At 44.5% G+C, this 18077-nt stretch overlaps 1 protein-coding gene across 1 annotated transcript in view; it reads left to right on the forward strand.

The window, feature by feature from the left end:
- Positions 1–18077, forward strand: part of PGBD5 (piggyBac transposable element derived 5) — a 59915-nt gene that overhangs the window by 17498 nt on the left and 24340 nt on the right. Inside the window, exons 2-3 of the mRNA XM_026053403.1 lie at positions 10221–10648; positions 17833–17967. Of these exons, the coding sequence (XP_025909188.1) occupies positions 10235–10648; positions 17833–17967 (549 nt within the window). The 5' untranslated portion in view covers positions 10221–10234. The remainder of the gene's footprint in view (positions 1–10220; positions 10649–17832; positions 17968–18077) is intronic.

Here is an 18077-nt window from a genome sequence, read left to right on the forward strand (position 1 = left end):
CAGTGCAGCCKTCAAAGTCAGGAAACGCTGCTTTGGCATGGAGAGCGCGTGGATCGGAAGGGAAGTGCCGGTCTCGTCTGAGCAGCAGGCAGGATGCACAGCGCTCCCTACATGGGAGCAGTTGCTTACTGCTAAGTCAATGCAGTTCTCTTCAGCTTCTTGTGAAATCATAAACCAGCCTTTTATGTGAACAGAAGCATAAGGTTTTTGTTCTTAAAGAAAATCAGTCTGTAAGTGTGCAACGGCACGAGGAATAAAATACAGGGCCAGGCAAAAACAAACACCCCAAACTTGTTATTCCTATGTAACTAAAGCATTACCTTAACATATTACTGACTCTGGCTACTGTCTCAAATCAGCTTTTGTTCCAGACTGAGATTTTTCCAAATTCTGAAGGATTTAGGTTTGCAGAAGAAACCAAAGATCTGTTCTGAACCCCRATGCGAAGACTATATTCTGTAAGTGCATGAGTAATACTCTAAAGAAAAATGGAGCCTTGGAAAAAAATAGAAAAAGTACCGACTGTAGGAGGAAGAATGTAACAAGTAGCTATTAAGCTTTTGTCACTGAGACCTTAAGCTGTGAGTGTCCTAATCTGTGGTTACAGAATGGGAAGCTATTACTTATGTTATGAAAGTGCCCAGGAGCCTCTGTAGSAGTCCTCCATGTGAAGTTCTTGGCACGCTACAAACAGAAAAGCCTGTGCTTTCCAGTGCTTGTGCCCATGATGCTAATTTAAATTTGCCTTACCAGGTGCATCCTGTATAATCCTACCTCTTCAGATTGAGGGAACTGAAGGCTGAGGCCTGTTTATACATATATATTTATATATATATATATATATATTTATATTTATACATATATATTTATATATATTTTTATATATATGTGTGTGTATATATTATATATGTCAGATTTACTGGCTTTGTCATTCACCCCGCTGCTTAGTATGATCCAGAATTCATCCTCGTGACTGTTTTTTTATATGAGGATATAACGAAGGTCTTTGAAAATTTCTGCAATGTGAATCATTATTGCTACCTGATCTAAAATGCAGGATACAAACTGTGTCTTTCATAAGCTGAGGTATCTTCTTACAGTCATTAGATCCTGTGAGATCTTTCAGCATTTATTGGATCCTGTATTGGCAGTCCCCAAGAAGCTCGGAAAAGTYGATCTCCAAGCAGAGCTGTGGTTTTATTTTTGAGGTGATTTCTCCAGCTTTAGAGTCTAGCCAAGCGAGGCAATGTGAGGAGGAGAAAGATGAATCTTGCCCTTGGGCTTTCCAGCCAGGGATACTCTGGTCTCCAGGCTTGTCAGCCAGGAATCTTTTCCAGTGCTTAATCTGTGGTGTGGGGGGTGGCCAGCAGGGTGCTTTGCTTGTCTGCTCACCTCTGATCTTCCCTCTGCTCATCTCRGAGTGCGGAGCACGTGAGGAGACCCCGCTGGGCGCTGAGCGCGCGTCCCTGCCCGCCGCGGCAGGAGGACCCGAGACGCCCTGTTTTACAGGCCTCGGCCCCTGGCGCGCGTCCCGCGCCCTTGGCCTCTGGCGGAGCACACGGGCCATGGTGAGAGGTCGGCGGCGGTGCCACAACGTAGCTGCACGTGGTAGCTGGGAAGAGGCGGTGGAGCGATGCTGTGTTGTGGAGGAACTGCTCATTCCACATCCTGCACTGGCTTCGCTGCACTGATTAGCTCGGGATTGTGCTCCCGACCTGCTCCCTGCAAGCCGAGCTCCCTGAAAGCCCTCCCTAGGTTACAGCAGGTYGGAAACCCTTGTGTGTCGCACCGGAGTTACCATGGGCAGTTCATCCCACCTTTCTGCGGAGGTGATTTGTATTTTTTTATAATCTGTATTCAAGAAAGGTGTTCAAGCATTTGAGAATTAATTTGGYTCCTTAAAATTGTGAAGTCACAAGTTTAGCACAGTAGTTCCTTGGAAGACTAAACAGTGGAGTGCTGTGGAGAGTGTCATGTGTCCTGCATGTAACAAGAGGATTAAGGATGTTAATGTGTATGGTAAATGGAAGGGAATTATCAAGCTTTCCAGCCACCTGCCTCTTTTGAGGTCATCGTTCAGGCACCTTGTGGCACTGATCTCTACTAAGGAGAGGCAGAACAAGAGTGGGAAAGACAGTCAAACGAGGAGCTGGAGTAAGGTGATGGCAACAGGGCAGGGAGTGATGCTGGGAGTATGTAAAGAAGCACAAGCTTTGCCCCTGCAGGCACCCAGAAATGCCTATGTACATGCTTTACCACAGAGGGAAGCAAAATCCAGGGGATTGATCCAGCCCAAAGGCAGTTGGTTTGGGSAAGGAACCCAATTGTCATCCCATGGAGCCCCTCACTCCAACCTTCTGGCCAGATTCCAGTATTTGAACTAATACAGCGTGCTGAAGAGAAGAGTTTGCACCAGCCTCGTTGCCTTTCCCCAGGTGGGCACAGTGGCAGGAGCTTAGTTCTGGGCATGGGAAGCAGCTCTACACTGTGAGGGTTGAGCTCTTGCCTGGTAACTGCTCCTTGTGCTCTCCAAGAAGAGGTTCCGACTGCTGGGACGACATTGCACGGACTGATATTGGAGCTCATTTAACACATATGGGGTGGAGATGAATCATTAGGAGGTTCTGTACTTAATATTCTTGCTTGACTCTGGTGCTTTGTTGAGCTGTCTGGGTTTTTGTCTGATTTTCTTTCCTTTTCTTCTTTTCCTTTTTCTTTTTTAATTCAGACTTGGAAAAAAATCAATTTTTGAACGAAGCATAGAACTGTTTCCTCAGAGACTTGTTCAAAAGCCGACGTCCATTTCCCCGTGGCATATATGCATTTTGCATGTAAATGCAGACACTGACCCAAGGGCTTTCAGTATCTCATTACCTGGGTCACTTCCTTAAGGACTTTTATTTCCAAATGATAAAATCAAAGGTCCCAATGATTCGCTTGGAAAACATACTGGGCTATTTTCTTTCTTAAAACACAAAATCTCTCCTTTGTGGGCAAGGCTCAGTCATGAGCTCTGCTTGTACAGATGGACTTTTCTTTTAAATTTCTGGGAAGCAGCAAGTGGTGTGTTGGTAACAGTGCTTGTGAATGCCCTTGTGTGCACCACAAGTGACCAGAAGCCCTTGTATGCCCTAGGAGTGACCAGAAGGACGGGAGGCAAAGCCGTGGCAGCGTGTTGCACCTGCAGGAGCTGCTCATGGGAAGGTCCTCACCTGGGAGTCACTGAGCCACCTCCAAGCGGCTCGTGGGGATTTAGCCTCCAGGGTCATTCTGCCTGGAATGGCAGCGGCGTGGCCTAACTCTGCAAAGCAGCGTGGATGGATTTGTCTTGGATGAACACGCACAGCTGTGCCTGTAGCCAGACGTGCAGCTGCTCTGGGATCTGTTGGAAGCCGTATTGGAGATGAAGCCGATGGTTGTCTCTAAGCTGCTGGATGCAGTCGGCATCGGCTGGGCTGTTGGAGCAGCCAGCCTGCTCCGTTGCCTGAGCGCAGTGAAATGTTAGCAGGGAGCCRCAGCGGGAGCGCTATGGAATATTGCCGTGGAAGCCACCAGAGCTGGAATTCCCTTGACAAGGGGCATGCACATGCTAGGTCCCACAGCCAAATGAATGATGGGCGGGATATTATGTAAGCTGCCACAAACCAGGTTGTTTCATCACTGATTGTGCTGGTTTAAGGCTTTTGCTTAAAGGTTTTTGTTTGGTTGTTCAGTTTGGGGGGGTTTTGGGTTGGTTTTTATCCTTTTGGCCAGATGACCTTATAGTAGTGTTTGATAGGTGTTGTTGGATGTTGATGATGTTGATTGGCAGGTCATAAGATCTCACCAGGGAGATGAAATAGCTRCATAATTAAAGGCATCAGCACTACCTGCATGGGGCTTTTTGTTCTTTCTGATTCACTTGTCACAGCTTGAAGATTTTACAGGTCTTAAAAGCGATTGTAAACACAAAGAAGTCCTTTCTTAATTAAATGTTTTTTGATTTTGGCTTAAATGCACGACAAGCTGTCATGGACCAATGCCACAACACCTCTTCCATCTTGTCATTTTGAAAACTGTGCTTTCTGGTGGCACATTTGGTCAGTTATGCCTAAAAGGTAAGAATTTTCATAAAATGCTGTATGATACATGGTAATCTCTTGACTGCCATCCCAAATATTTTACCTTTGGCATTCCAGCCTGGTTYTTGCTGCCTCATAGGAAGCTGATCTCAGGCTCGTTGTAGCTCAGTGGGGTCTGTTGGGGAGGCTGGGCCCAAAGATTGTCCCTTCTGCTCAGYCAGCCCTGAAGAGCTGTGCACTGTTTTCAGGGATAGAGCGAATCTGAACAGACCTTTTCTCATGTCCTTGAATCACTTTTAGATGGTGCTCTGAGTTATCTTGGTGAATAAAAATCCAGTAGCAATATGTGCATTGCTTTACTGCTGATACTCTAGCAGAGCAGTCTTTTTTTTAATGCTGGTGAAGGAAGAGAAAGCAGCCTTACACTGAAGCCGTTCAGAGCGATTTTTATGCCTGTTTATTGTGTGCAGACATGAAGCTGTTGTCAGACTCCTCTTTGTGGAGCTTGGGTAAGTGCAATCAAATCACATTTTGTGAAATGGCTTGGAATAAACTCATCCAGAAACAAGTGTAGAAGAAAAGTGTGTGCTACAAAGTGCCAAGGCTAGGGTATAAAGTAAGTTCCTGGGGGGAGGTGATCTAGTTAAAAATCAGGAAGAAGTGTAAGCTGCTGAAATAGTCTTTATATTCCAACAAGAGAACCATCTTTGGAAGGGTTGTGTCTGGTTTCTTCTCCTAATATAAGGAAGGAAGCCAACATAAGTTTTTTTTCATCCTCGTAGATTTGCTCAGAGTTTCAGGCAACYCAGCACTATAAATCTTGTTTGGATAATTTATATAGGATACTTGTAACACTTGTACTAGACTGTTTCAAAGAAAACTAAGACTTATCAAACACCCCCTTTACCCTAAAATATTGTCCAGAACCACAGCTGGTATAAATTAGGAGGGCTGCTTTGGTTGTCTTGGTAAAGTTGTCACTGAAGATCTTGTTGCTATATCTTGAGAAAATGAGTGAAATGTGTGGCATAATATTCTAATGTAAAGCCAGGGCTGCCTTGCTGCCCAGTTTCTGCAGGAGCACAGTATCTGAAATAAGCTGGAATAAAATGCAGAAGAGAGCTGTTGTGTGCACGTACCTCACACTGTCTTGACAGGCTTGTCATAAGGCCATCAAGCTGGATATGGCTGCAGATGGGTCTGATGTGCGTCGCTTCCAGGCCATTAAGAACAGAGCTGATCTGCAAACTGRTTTCTTCAGCAAGTCAGATAAGCTCCAGTGCCTCCAAAGCCTGCATGGGGGAACAGTGTGAAACTGAAATTCTGGAAAAAAAAAAATCAGAAATATCAAAACATTGTTTTTGGTTTTTATACTATTTTTTTTGTTCTTTATATTGCTTTCCGCTCTTAGAAAAAGCTGGAAATTATTTAGACTTTTCTTTCTGTCACATTTCATCAATTGGCACTTTCTTGTGAATGATTCTGATGAATATGCACTTCCTGACAGAAAGTAGCTTAGTCAACATTTTCTGACTTTCTCTAAATAAGACCCAAATATCATGTGGTGTCCTTTTGGAATGATAACTTCTTACAAATTTCRAACAGTCTCTAATTGCTTGGATTTAGGGTGAAGGAATTAAATGGCTTGTCAAGCGCTTGTCTTTAAAAGTTATGCCATATGTCAGAGGAGAAAATACTTCCCATTCCCAGGAAGATAACAGGCTCTGGGCAGACTTATTTCTCAGATTTGTGCCTGTATAGAATACATAAATGTGATCTTAGTGCCTATCTATAAATTATCAAAGTCCTGCTCAAAGAGGACCACAGTATGACTTCCAAATGGTCCTTTTCTTAAACTGATGCTTTCACCAATATTACATAATAACTGATTTGGGAGTTAAATACTCGGCTCATGAAGCTRTTGATTTTGACTCTTTCCAAACTGTGCAGCCTGAATTGGCATGTGTGTTATTTCCAGGGCCTCTCAAGGTAACAGGATGTTATATCATAAATTTCAGCGGTGCTTTGAGAGCAGTGGGTCTTCTTAGGAAGAGATTTTTTTGATTCTTTTTTTTTCTCTTAGACCTCAGATTAATCAGCCCCAAATAAAAATGTTTTTGACCTCTTTTAAGATCTGTATGTTATGTTTTAAGCCYTGATAAATTAAAGTAGGTTTCAAATTGTCCACTTTTTAACCTGAGTCTCTGRACTTTGATCTACTAACTAACAGGCTGGTAATGAGAACTAGAAGAATGGAAAAGGATGAATTAACCTATTAAAAATATGCACTCCAATTATTTAGTCCTGCACACTGGGCAAGCAAAGAAGCAGCAATTAGTTCACTTGAGAGTCTTGCTWTTTTTCTGAAATGTCACTCAGGAGGGCTAGAAACACAAGTGAGCCTGGAGCAGGAGGAAAAGTGTGACTGGGCCTGTGATGATGGACTGCCYGGGCCTCCCAGGAGGATGCCCAGGGCCTGCCCGAATTTTTTCCCTAACCCTTCCCGGGCTTTGTGCAACACGGCAGCTTGCTGCGAGCTGGGCACGCAGCAGCTCCTCTCGCTACGGGCTGGAGGYAGCCGGGTGGCTGCAGCCCCAGCGCTGCTGTGGAGCTGTGGTGGCTCCGTGCTTGTAATTTGAAGGGTGTTGCTCTGCCCTGGTTGGCTTGAGGAGGGAGGCTGTGCTGAGAGCACAAGAGGAGATGCCACCAACCGGCTCCAAACAGAACCTAGGAACAGCAGGAGCAGCTAGCAGGAACAGCAAGGCAGCTGCTGCTGAGTCCGTATGCCAGCTTTTACTGGTAGATAGGCTGGAAGGAAGAGGGAAGCATAGGTGTACTSTCCTAACAGGGGATGTTTGTGGTGTTTTCCATATTCCAGAAAATACGACCTGAGCCAGAATTTACTGAAGTTTTATTCACTAAAAGAGAAAGGGAGGTTAGTCAACATTTTGACCAAATGAAACTTTGAAGGGTAAATGATGCACCTATCTCATATCAATAGTTCTCGTTAGTTCTTGTAAGTAAGTAAGGGTAAGTTCCATATAAGTTAATGTGAAAGTCCTTGAAAAGGGTAAATTCACTATTTAAATTTATTACGTAGTTTGCTCTGTGTGTGGAATATACATGTGTACTTAGAGGGTCATGTTTAAGTAATTCATTTTAGCTTAGTCGTTAACTATGCAGAAGCCAATGTATGTTAAAAAATTCAGTTCCCTTCCAGAAACTGAGTTTTGATGTTTATTGCATCTCAGTAAGCTGTGACTCCAAGGTGCTCATTCCACCAATGAAGGATGTTTTCAAGACAACAGGATTGTACACAGACTTTCAGAATTATTTAATGAACTGTTGGGTTGATGTTTCAACCAGAGAGTGATTTAGTTGACTCTGATTGAGCTATGTGAGTTCAGCATGGTAAAGAGAATACAAATCTTGTATATTTATTTATTTAAAGCAGGAGAGCAGATAGGAGATTCTCCGTGCAAATGGAGCAGATCTGCTGGCTAAGAGAGTGTCCTGTCCAGAATAGCTGTCTTTTCAGTAACCACTTTTTGGGGTAAACTCCTACAGCTGTTGAAAATGCACTTGCATATGTGATTACCAGGCAAGAAACATTCGAAACGTTGCCCTTCTGCAGGCAAGAACTTAGAAGCCACCTCTGTGCTCCAGCAGGAAGATTACCTGGATGCTGGAGCTGAACTCCACAGCTGCTGCTCAGGACTTCATATCCAAGTCAGAACGTGCTCGGCACAGCGGGTCCTTGTCAGGAAGCCACAGATCTCGTAGCAAGTCAAAACCTAATCAGGTTGTGGGGAAGGAGAAAGTGGTGTGCTGTAAGTCATTCATACACAATCATTTGTAGAGCATTTTATGTCAGCTGCAACAGTGCAGTGTGTGCTCGCGGAATATAAATCTCCTGATCAAAAGAAGTCTTTGTGACTGGCTTTATTATTGGAATAGCAGTTAAGGTTAAGTGAGTGTATCTATTCTAGCCCCATAGTTTTCACCTGATAAAGGAAACCTTTTATCATTTAAACTGAGATTTTCTGCTATGTTCTATCTAGAACATTTTTTGTGGTATTCTTCCACTCTCTTCTTGCTATATAGAGGAATGCACTTTTGTCTGAACTACTTACAGTTTCTTAATCCCACAATTTAAAACTGGGAATTATTTTTTAACATATGTTTTTTTTTCCTGCTGTAGTTAAGAAAAAAAAAATGCACTTGTGTTTGCTTTTGTTTGGTACTCTCCAATGTGAAGGTTTATCACATTAACACTTTGGTATCATTTTGGGCTATAGTTCTAATAACTCGTGTTCTTCCTGCTTAGCAGGATATGTGCAAATATAAAGGCCAAAGAATGGCCAAAGAACAGCCACGCTCAGTGTTTCTGTAGATCCTATAATACTGTTCATGAGACGTTTCTGCAATTTGCAATGACTAAGCAAGTGAACTGAGATGCAGGGTGTACAAAAGCATGTGACCTAACCCACACGTTAAYGAATCCTTGCGGTTCCAGATCACAGATCCCAAATGTCTTGCCCTGATTCAGTTAGAACAGAAGCTTGAGATTCAAGCAGCCATGTGGTGCAAGGAGGGCTCTTTGCCATTAGRCAGAGCTCTAAATGAGATAACATACACGTTCTGCTTCTAATCATGAAGATGTTGTATAGACAGATGTGAGACTGAAAGGAYGCTGCTGAACTAATGCACAGTATTTATTGGATCCAACTTCTATGGTCCTGCTTTTAACCCCAGATTATCCTTTGCAAGAGGGATGTAGGACTGCTCATGACCTAATGGATGAGGCTGTGGGTAAGAACATACTGCCCCTCTTGCTGTATTAATTTGTGTGTTTGAAAGTGGCACAGCTTCTGCAGGAGAACAGGACCCTTTCTCCCCTTAGCCTTTGCCTGGTGACAAAGGCACTGCCATGGTGGGCATGGAAGATGGTGCTTGAATGGCTTATGGATGGGAGAGAGGGCTGTGGGGATTGGGTCTACTTGGTAGGACAAGCTTAATGTTTCTAATTCAGCATAATGTAAGCTAGTGTTTGAATGCGTTACCTTTTCACACTGCTATGATGCTACCAAAGGGAAGGTGCCCCCCACCTTCCCCTTYCCCCTAAATATTTGAAAACTGCCGAGAAGGTACAATATCTGTAGAAAAAGCAGAGTAATGATAGCCTGGGACTGCAAGGTTTATTGTATTATATGAGGAAAAGGACTGCATGCATGAAAAAATATTCCATCTAAAATATTCCACCTGATGTGGGGCAGTAAAACTAGCCACGTTATGTTTTTGACTCGGGCTGTTAGCGCGTGCTGTCTCTTGTGGATATCAGGGTATGAGGAATGAGGCTCTAAAATGTGGTGGCATAAATAGGGGACTTCAAAGTGCAGGGACGTGATCTGCAAAGCTCTGCAGGAGCAGATAGGAAAGTTGCTGGATTAATGATAGTGAACTGAGGAGGAATTTAAAATAACAAAGAGAAGGTGGGATCAGTGTCTGAGTGCAAGGCAGTTGTCTAACCTGGGATGGAGGCAAGGTTGACGCTGGATGGCACAGATATCTCTGCTTCTGGACAACACAGGACAGGAGCTGCTTTAACACATTTTAAATAAAAGACTATCCAGGAAAAGAAGGCCACGGTAGCAGCTGAGAGGAAGAGATACAGACACTGTGCATGTGGAAAGATTAAACATGTTAGCTCACAAACCTCTTCCCTCTTTCCTCTAAATGTTCTTAGGAGCTAACGAGTTTGCAAAATGAAGGAACTATTCAGTGTGTGTTGTACTTATATCAGTTGGAGGATGCACTTTCAAAGGAATTGGCTGACATGGCCTCACTTTGACCTGATTTTTCCAAGCATCCTGATTGTTGAGGTGCCTTACTGACCTGATGGTCACTGCTTTAAGTACTGTGTCTGCCCAGATCATTTTCTCCTGGTAGCTAAAGTCGAGTATTGACCTGCAGTGTTCATGACCGAATGGAATGGAAACTCCTTGTGTTTCCATTACATCTGTGACTAGGGAGCTGATTCAGATCTGAATATGATAATTTATGTCAAGTATTCAAGTTGGTCCTGCTTTAAATTCCTAGAGCAGACATAGCTGTGATGATCAGGACTGAGATTATTTTCCCTTTCTGCTTTTGTCCTAGGTCCAACACGAAAAATGCCCTTAACTGCCAGTGCCATGGACTTTTTTCAGCTCTTTGTTCCTGACAACGTACTAAAGAACATGGTGGTCCAAACCAACATGTATGCCAAGAAATACCAGGAGAGGTTTGGCAGTGACGATGCCTGGATTGATGTTACCTTGACAGAAATGAAGGCCTTTTTAGGCTATATGATATCAACCAGCATCCACCACTGTGAGTCTGTTCTCAGCATCTGGAGCAGTGGCTTCTACAGCAACAGGAGCATTGCACTTATCATGACACAGTCACGGTTTGAGAAGATCCTGAAGTATTTCCACATTGTGGCCTTCCGCTCGAGCCAGACCACGCACGGCCTCTACAAAATCCAGCCCTTTCTGGACTCTCTGCAGAACGGCTTCGACTCTGCTTTTAGACCTTCCCAAACCCAGGTGAGAGTTATCCTGTTGCCAGGGAGCATCTGAACTATGTGCCCCAAGTTGTCTCGCTGTGGTTGAATGTACAGAGCAGGGCTGCCTGTAGAAAGAGCTAAGGATTCACAGCRTGGAGCGGGGCTGCAGTGCCGCCACGAAGCGTGAGGGAAAGTGGCACCATCCTACGYGGGCGCTTGGCACCACCTGACTTATAGCTCTGCAGTGCAGATACCTGGAATGTTCTCAGCACTGTGGCTGCTTTGCTTTAGCAGGCAAAACAAGCCTGGAGAGTTTTCAGCGGTGTTGGCACGGCTGAACTTGGCTGCTCTGAAACGGAGAGGTTGCAGGCYGCTCCTGCAAGGGGGAAAGCAGGCAGGGCAGGGGTGGCACAGCCAGCACGAGGGAGAGGCTGCAGCTGCTCCCGCTATAGGGTGTGGGTTGGAGGCCAAATCTGTGTTTGTTAGGAGGGATGAGCCTCTCCACTGACCTTAGCAGTCGGTTCCTGCCACGTGTCCAGCCCAGCACAAGCAGCAGCAGCTGTGGCACAGCCAGCTCCTCCTGACAAGGCAAAGGGAGAATGGGCAGGGGAGGTCGCTGTCCTTGCTCACTGCAAGTGTCAGCTGCGCTCAGCAGCACGGCCTGGGCCTTGTGCCAGTCCTGATTTTGGATGATGGGTGATGCTGCAGTAGAAGAAATCATTGCCATGGGTATTTTCAAACAGAAGGCCAATAAACTGGAGATATTTTTAGGCTACCAAAATAAAAGTGAACAAGTCCTTGTTGAATTTTCCGGGTAGAATTAGGTGTCCGGCAGAAAGCTGTTCTATAGGAAATCTGTTCTGTAGACTGGGCTAACAATGTAAAGAACTAAGTATAGGAACCGCTGAACAGTTTCTTTTTTTTAAGTGCAAAGAAATCTCTTCTTTGTTAACATTCAACATACCCTGCTTAAGCTTTCTTCCACTACTGTGTGGCAGGAAGCACYGCAATGCTCCTTTTGGAGCTGTTGAACTGATCACATTCAAAAGTCTGGGAAGAAAAGGGACAAATGTGACATAAATGTTACCGCTTGCAGTAAGTTTTTAATCAACTCTCAGTTTTCAGAAAGTCGGGAAAGGGCATTGTGTGTCTCCTCTTTTACCTTTTTTCCTCCAAAAAGCATCAGGTTTTGTGCCTACTGTATAAAACAAGTAAAGACTTAGATACCTCTTACCAATTCAAGTGTGCCTAAAAATAGGATTGAGAGTAACTGGGGGGTAATTGGAGAGTTCTCTTTTCTAGACAATAAAAATAATTTCTGTAAAATTCAGGGCAAATGCATAGCAGATGCAGCTATCCARAAAGCTATTAGGGTAGATGTGGGAGAAGAGAGGCAGGAGTGTTCTCACTTAGTCAGGCTTATATTTACATCAAGACAAAACAGGCAGTTAAAAACACGATATTGTTTGGACCAAGCTCTCATTAAGATATGAAATCTAATCCTGATGGCCACTGACTTCAATGGGCAGGAGATAAAGGGTTCAGAAATGTGATCACTGTGTCTAATGCAAATGCTTATAATGGTGGGCTCTGGGACCTGCTGCGAGTGCAAATCCATTAGAGGGTAAAATTTGATTTGCATGTACAGCCCTTCTCCCTTCCCCCTCCTAAACAAGGTTTGCAACCTGAATTGATGAAACCCATCGCCCCCTATTTCTAATGGCAAAGCATCCTCATCTCCACAGGCAAAACGCACACTTCTGCTTAGCTTAGGAAGGAGATGCTACTTAAAAGAAAAGGAGGGGAGGGAGAGGTAAAAACGAGACAGTCAAATTCTCTCCCTTCCTCCTGTACTCTCCTGTCGTCTTTTCAGTGTTGACATCAGTGATTTCTATACAGCTTGTTTCAGGGATATTGAGCAGAACAAAAAAACACTCTGATACTTCAAAAATAACTCTGAGAAGGGAAAAAGGTTTTGAATCTGTTGTTAAAAATAGCTTAGTGTAGCACCGGCAGCCTCCTGGGACCTCYAGAGGCCTTCCTGGGAGAAGCCCTGTGCCTCCCGCTGCTGCAGGTGGCATCGGCCAGGGTCACACACCGCGTGTCGCGAGAGGCTTGGGAGAGCGGGAAAGACACATCCCGGAAACTGTCTGGAGTACAGGTCAGTGAACAGCAGCAAACATCAAATCCAGAATGTCAGGCCTAGCGAGACTGGAAACAATAATCCAATTTCAGGAACAGGCAAGGGAAAATACCGTCAGATGGGTAGTGGATCTGTTGCCTCTGAAAGCATTTTGGGGAAGGAGACCCAGGATCAGTGAAGATTTGGAGTTCTGTGTTCAAAAATGAACTTTGTTGCTTATGGAATATGTATATTATAGGCATGAAATCTGTGGTGTTCACATTATTTGTGCCTGAGCYTCAATCTGTGCTCCAGCTTCAGGCTAGCTCTGGACCATGCAAGGAAGAAAGCTCGAGTGAGGCTGCCACGGGATCCTGCAGCACACGGCTTTGTGCTTGCCTGGAGGGAGTTTTGGTTCCTTGTACCCTAATGTCTTGTAAATGGCATCGAGCAGATAAGTGACCCAGGATTCTTCCTGTTGAATGCTGCAAGGCTTGCAGGTTTGCAGGTAGACTCGTTACTGCCTTCTACTACTTCTTCCTTTGGCAATGTGGCCTCACAGAGCACAAGTTAGGGAAATGTCCTGTTCACCCGACTGGTGTGGACAGAGCAAATAGTATCAGGCAGACAGTTTATCACCTGCCTTCACAATAATTTCTTCTATATTCCTGATATTTTCCTTTGGGAAACTAGGTAAGACTCTTTAAATGGAATTTCCTGCGTCAGAAAATATTTAGTGTCTTTTCTTACGTGTGAACCCAGGGAACAGGCAGGCGAAAATGACATCGTGCCTTCTGTGAAAGGGAGCTAAGCAGAGAGAGAACTATGCCAATATACCAAGACAAAGCATACGTTCTAGTGAGTTATAATTATTTTGCTAAATATACTGAGCAAACAAGGAAATAATTACTCTCTAGCTTATGAACACACTGAAAAGGCAGAACAATATAATTGTGGATTGGCAATGCTAGCTTCAATTTCAGAAGTGGAAGAAATGGAGTTATGACCTASATTATATAAGCATGATGGGAATATTCTCTGGATCCTATCCCTCCCTCCAGACAGGTATATAAATCACTACTGCCTGTGCTTGAGCCACAAGAGGTGGAGTCATGGGTTCAGTTTGCTGCTTGGTAGCGATGCTACTGTCTAGAGCTGGCTGCCTGAAATCAGACAGTGTCCTGTTTGAGCTCAGATGAAATACTGAAACAAATTCAAGGGTACTCACCTGTCAAGGATATAAACTGAGCTGCAGAAACCAGAGGAGCTCAAGAAAATATCACCGCTGCTCACAAATCCTCCTTTGCCTGCTGAGCGCTTACGCTCTTGTCAGTGGGATGTGACTAGACAGGATTGCTGTCTGTGGTTTCCCTGGCCAGAACGGCAGAGGTCAGGAGCACAATTCCTTGCATTTCTTTCCCACTCCCTGCAAAATACYCCCTTTTCAGCATCCTGAAACTAAACGTTTCTGCAGGTACTTAGTGAAATATGAATTGGAAGTGATCAAAAACATGAGCGCTGCTGACTTASCTTATCTTTACCTTAGGCAGCAAGGCAAAAATGAAGAGGCAGCTCCAACCTCCTGYTTCAAAAGCCTGGTGCTCTAATGTGGCCATGTACTGAAGGGCTTGTTTGTGCTCCATTCTCARTGGTATCATACACAGCAACTAAGCAGTTTCAGCATGGTCCTTCCTGTCCCAGCTCACGGCACCTGGTGACAGCTTCTCTGAAAACATCAAGAGGGAAATACCATTTGGATCAAATCTCAGCTATTCAATGTCCTCGTGATTAAATGCTGAGTTTGTATAGGCATTGTGGAATTRTAAGATCTTGGTGAACTCATACCTATGTGTCTGATTCTTCTTTTTTTTTAATGGGTAAAACCAGATTTTGTGAAGAGTATGACAGCAAATAACGATGAAACTTTGTGGTTATTTTCAAATTACTTGTAATGGACATTAATTAATGGTAAGAACTGATCTTTTCTTCAGAATAAGTTGATTGAAGATTGAATAAATGGACAGAAGAGCCTGAATTCATGGTTCGTGTGGAGGTGGGAATTAACCTTTCAAGTTTTACAACGGTGGTCAATACAATGTTGCTAGGCTATGCAAGACTCGCAAAGTGAGGAGAGAGGAAGTTAGATATGTTGGAGGAGAGTTAGCAGAGAGAGGTAAAATTAAATGATGTGGACAGCATGATGGACAAGGAAATTAGAGCAGAAATCAGAAGAGCAGAATTGCCTTATGTTGAGGCCAAAAGGAAAACTTGCAGAATGCYTGTGAGCTTGAATTAAAACTTTACTATGTGAGTCAGTCGGAAAAGCTATATAATTTAGATGTATTGCTCAGAAAGCATAGAAAATGCAGGCACTGCTTCGCTCTGACGACCTTGCAAGGAGTTGGAGGTAAAGACTGACATTCAGATTCACTGATCAGTGATCTGCAGGAGGAGGAGTGTGTAATGACCAAAAAAGAGATGGTGAGAAGTTGCCTTAAGAAAAGGGAGCTGCTCTCAAATGTAGCATAGCAAAACCAGAATTGACAGCTAGAAACCTGAGCAGAAATGTCAGAGACCAGCAGAGATTTTAGTTTGGACAGGAGTAGCTCTGAGGCAAAGAAGCAGAAACGCAAGCTACTGCTGCAGAAATAGTAGCTGAGTCTGTGCCTGCAGGTCCATTTACCCCAGGGGCTGTGTGCAGAGCGGGATGGGACCCACTGAAAAGCAGAGCAAGCCAAGGCAGTTCCTCTAGGGGACAGGCTGAAGATACAGCTTGTGTGAGGGACAGTCATGGAGCCAGGTGAACATGAGGTGTCAGGCACGTGTTGGTTTATTATCTCAGGCAGGGGAGGTGCAGCATACTTAGAGGTTCAAGTCTTCAAGTGGTTCAAGTCTTTGCCTACCAGCCTGTTTGGACTGTGATGAGAGTACAGTGCAAGGTGTAAAGAAGTTTGGAAAAGATTTACAATGGAGAAGGAAGACATACCAGACAGTGCCTGTTTGTTCCATGTACGAAGAGATGCTGAGAGAGAGATGCAACGTTCACTGTTAGCAGCAAGAGCAAATCCTGCGCTATTCTCTTMAGTTTTCCTTCCCCCTTTCCAGCAGTTTACTAGGGGGTTCTTGCAAAGGAATGGAGAGAATTTAAACAGGTAGGAAAAAAGGGGATACTAGGAGAAGGTTGGGCTTAGGGTGGGCAAGAGGAGGATGGTTTTCAAAATCCAGTTTTGCTTTCTAAACTGAAGGCTGTCAGGCCTTAGGCTGTCTTAGTGTGGGGGATAAGAAATATGCAGTGGAGCTGCTGTAACTGATGCTCTGATATAAAAACAAGAACTTGARCTAAGGGCAGTGTAAGAGAAGATTTTATCTGCTGCTCCTCATCCAACAGTGGAGGAGATTAACGGTTGCATCCCACCGTTTGGCAGGATCTAGCAGGTAAGAGGGCCTTTCCGAATCTGAGRGGTTCCTAACAGCATGTAGAACTCCATCCCAAGGGATATATTTCTCCCTCTGCAGGGAAGAGGTAGAAAACCGTAAAAGAATAAGGTCAAGACTAATATTTGCAAATCACTGTCCATACTCTGAGGTAGAATTGCAAAACATTGCAGGTGGTTCTCCGAAAGAAAGGGCAGTGTTTGATGTGGGCCTCGAGAAAGGAATGGGGCTTGGTGCCAGTGGGGTAATGGGGCAGCTGCAGATTCAAGAACAAGTAGTTTTGTATGTGACTTTCCGTGCTGACATCTGCATGTAGTGTTACATTTTAGTGCTTAATGTGCACATTTCACAAGAGTGCTTTCAGATGGGCCTGTAAATGCTCTGTGAGCTGTGAAGAAGTGGAGATGCATACAGAGATACATAAATGTACATGTGCAGCCACCACTGCACAGGCAGGGCATGGGTGCCCATTCTGGGCTGACAGTGATGTTCAACCAGCATCTGAGCAGCTGCTGGCCTCCTAGATACTCTGGACCTCCTGGGTGGTGGCCTCTGGCCTCCTGGACCTCCTGGGTGGTGCTTAGCTGCTCACTCCCATCTCCCTTGCAAACGCAGCTCCCTTGCAAATGCAGCTCTSATTCTTGTCACCGGGCTCTTGGAGAGGGGCTCTCATGCGGAGTGAATGCACAGGAGCAGCACGTGCAAACACTGAAAGAGCTTGTCTAAGAGTGACAGCCTTTGCATTACGGATCCTTGTGTCTGACAGAGCTCCCAGAGGACCTGGAAAACTGGAAAAGAATGGGCTCCCTTAGGGCACAACCCATCTGACTTTTTTTATACATGTCTTTAAAGATACTATGGATTGTGGCCTGCAAAGAGRAAATAGCACTTTTTAACAGGTGTGTTTTGTAGTATAAAACCTAACAATTTTGGTGCACAGTAAATTGAGAGAAACGAAATGGCTGTAAGCAATAGAGAGCCATTTACATCTTCTGAATTCAGAGTGCAAAAGAGTTTCATTTTCACAGACATTTGTTACTTGCTCTAGTCTACATCGTCCTTTTCTATCCTTGTGTCTTCTCCTTTCTCTTTCCTTTTGTCAAATTTTTCCATTTTTGAGGCAAGAGAGCCTGAAGTGAAGCTGCTGCCACCTGGAAAAATGCCGCTTTTTCTACCACCCCAAGTGGTAGGAAAAAAAAAAAACCAAAAACACTTTCTCTCTCAATTTCTCTCCTGCTTTGCACATGGACTGTCCCTTGCAACATATTATAGGGGGTGTTCGGGTGGAAGACGTTTGCTTAAACAAGGTTGAGCTTGTGATGAAGCTGAAAGGAGCATCACTGATACCTCCCTCACCCCAGCTCCTCTGAACTCTGCTTCGTTTGGGATGATGAACCGTAGCTGCTGGTGAGAGGCGCAGAGCTGTGCCTGGCCACACTTGCAAACGAAATGTAGAGCAGCCATCCACAAAGGAGGGGACTTGGTCAGCTTTTTGTGGAAGCATTGAACAAAATTATGAGGGATTTATATGAATTCCTTCATATGCTCCTTGCTGTGCACAGAAATGATGCAGAGATTGTGTTTCCATGGAATAAAGTGCCGTTTCTTTTCAGGAATTCTGAACTCTTCTGTTTTTCTTTTTTTCCCCTCTTTCTTTTAAACTGCAGGTGCTCCATGAGCCCCTGATTGACGAGGATCCCATTTTCATTGCCACATGCACAGAGAGGGAGCTTCGCAAGAGGAAAAAGAGGAAATTCAGTCTCTGGGTTCGGCAGTGCTCGTCCACTGGTTTCATCTGCCAGGTGGGTTTTACCCCTTAAGATCTCCTGGTGAGCTCCTAGGAGGCACACAAGCTGTGGATCAGGGGTCACCTCTGTTCTTTTCRTTGTCAGGAGCTACAGCCTGGATGCAG

This window comes from Nothoprocta perdicaria, unplaced genomic scaffold (assembly GCF_003342845.1).
Source record: "Nothoprocta perdicaria isolate Ctin4 unplaced genomic scaffold, notPer1 scaffold_99, whole genome shotgun sequence".
In the NCBI taxonomy this organism is placed as follows: domain Eukaryota; kingdom Metazoa; phylum Chordata; class Aves; order Tinamiformes; family Tinamidae; genus Nothoprocta; species Nothoprocta perdicaria.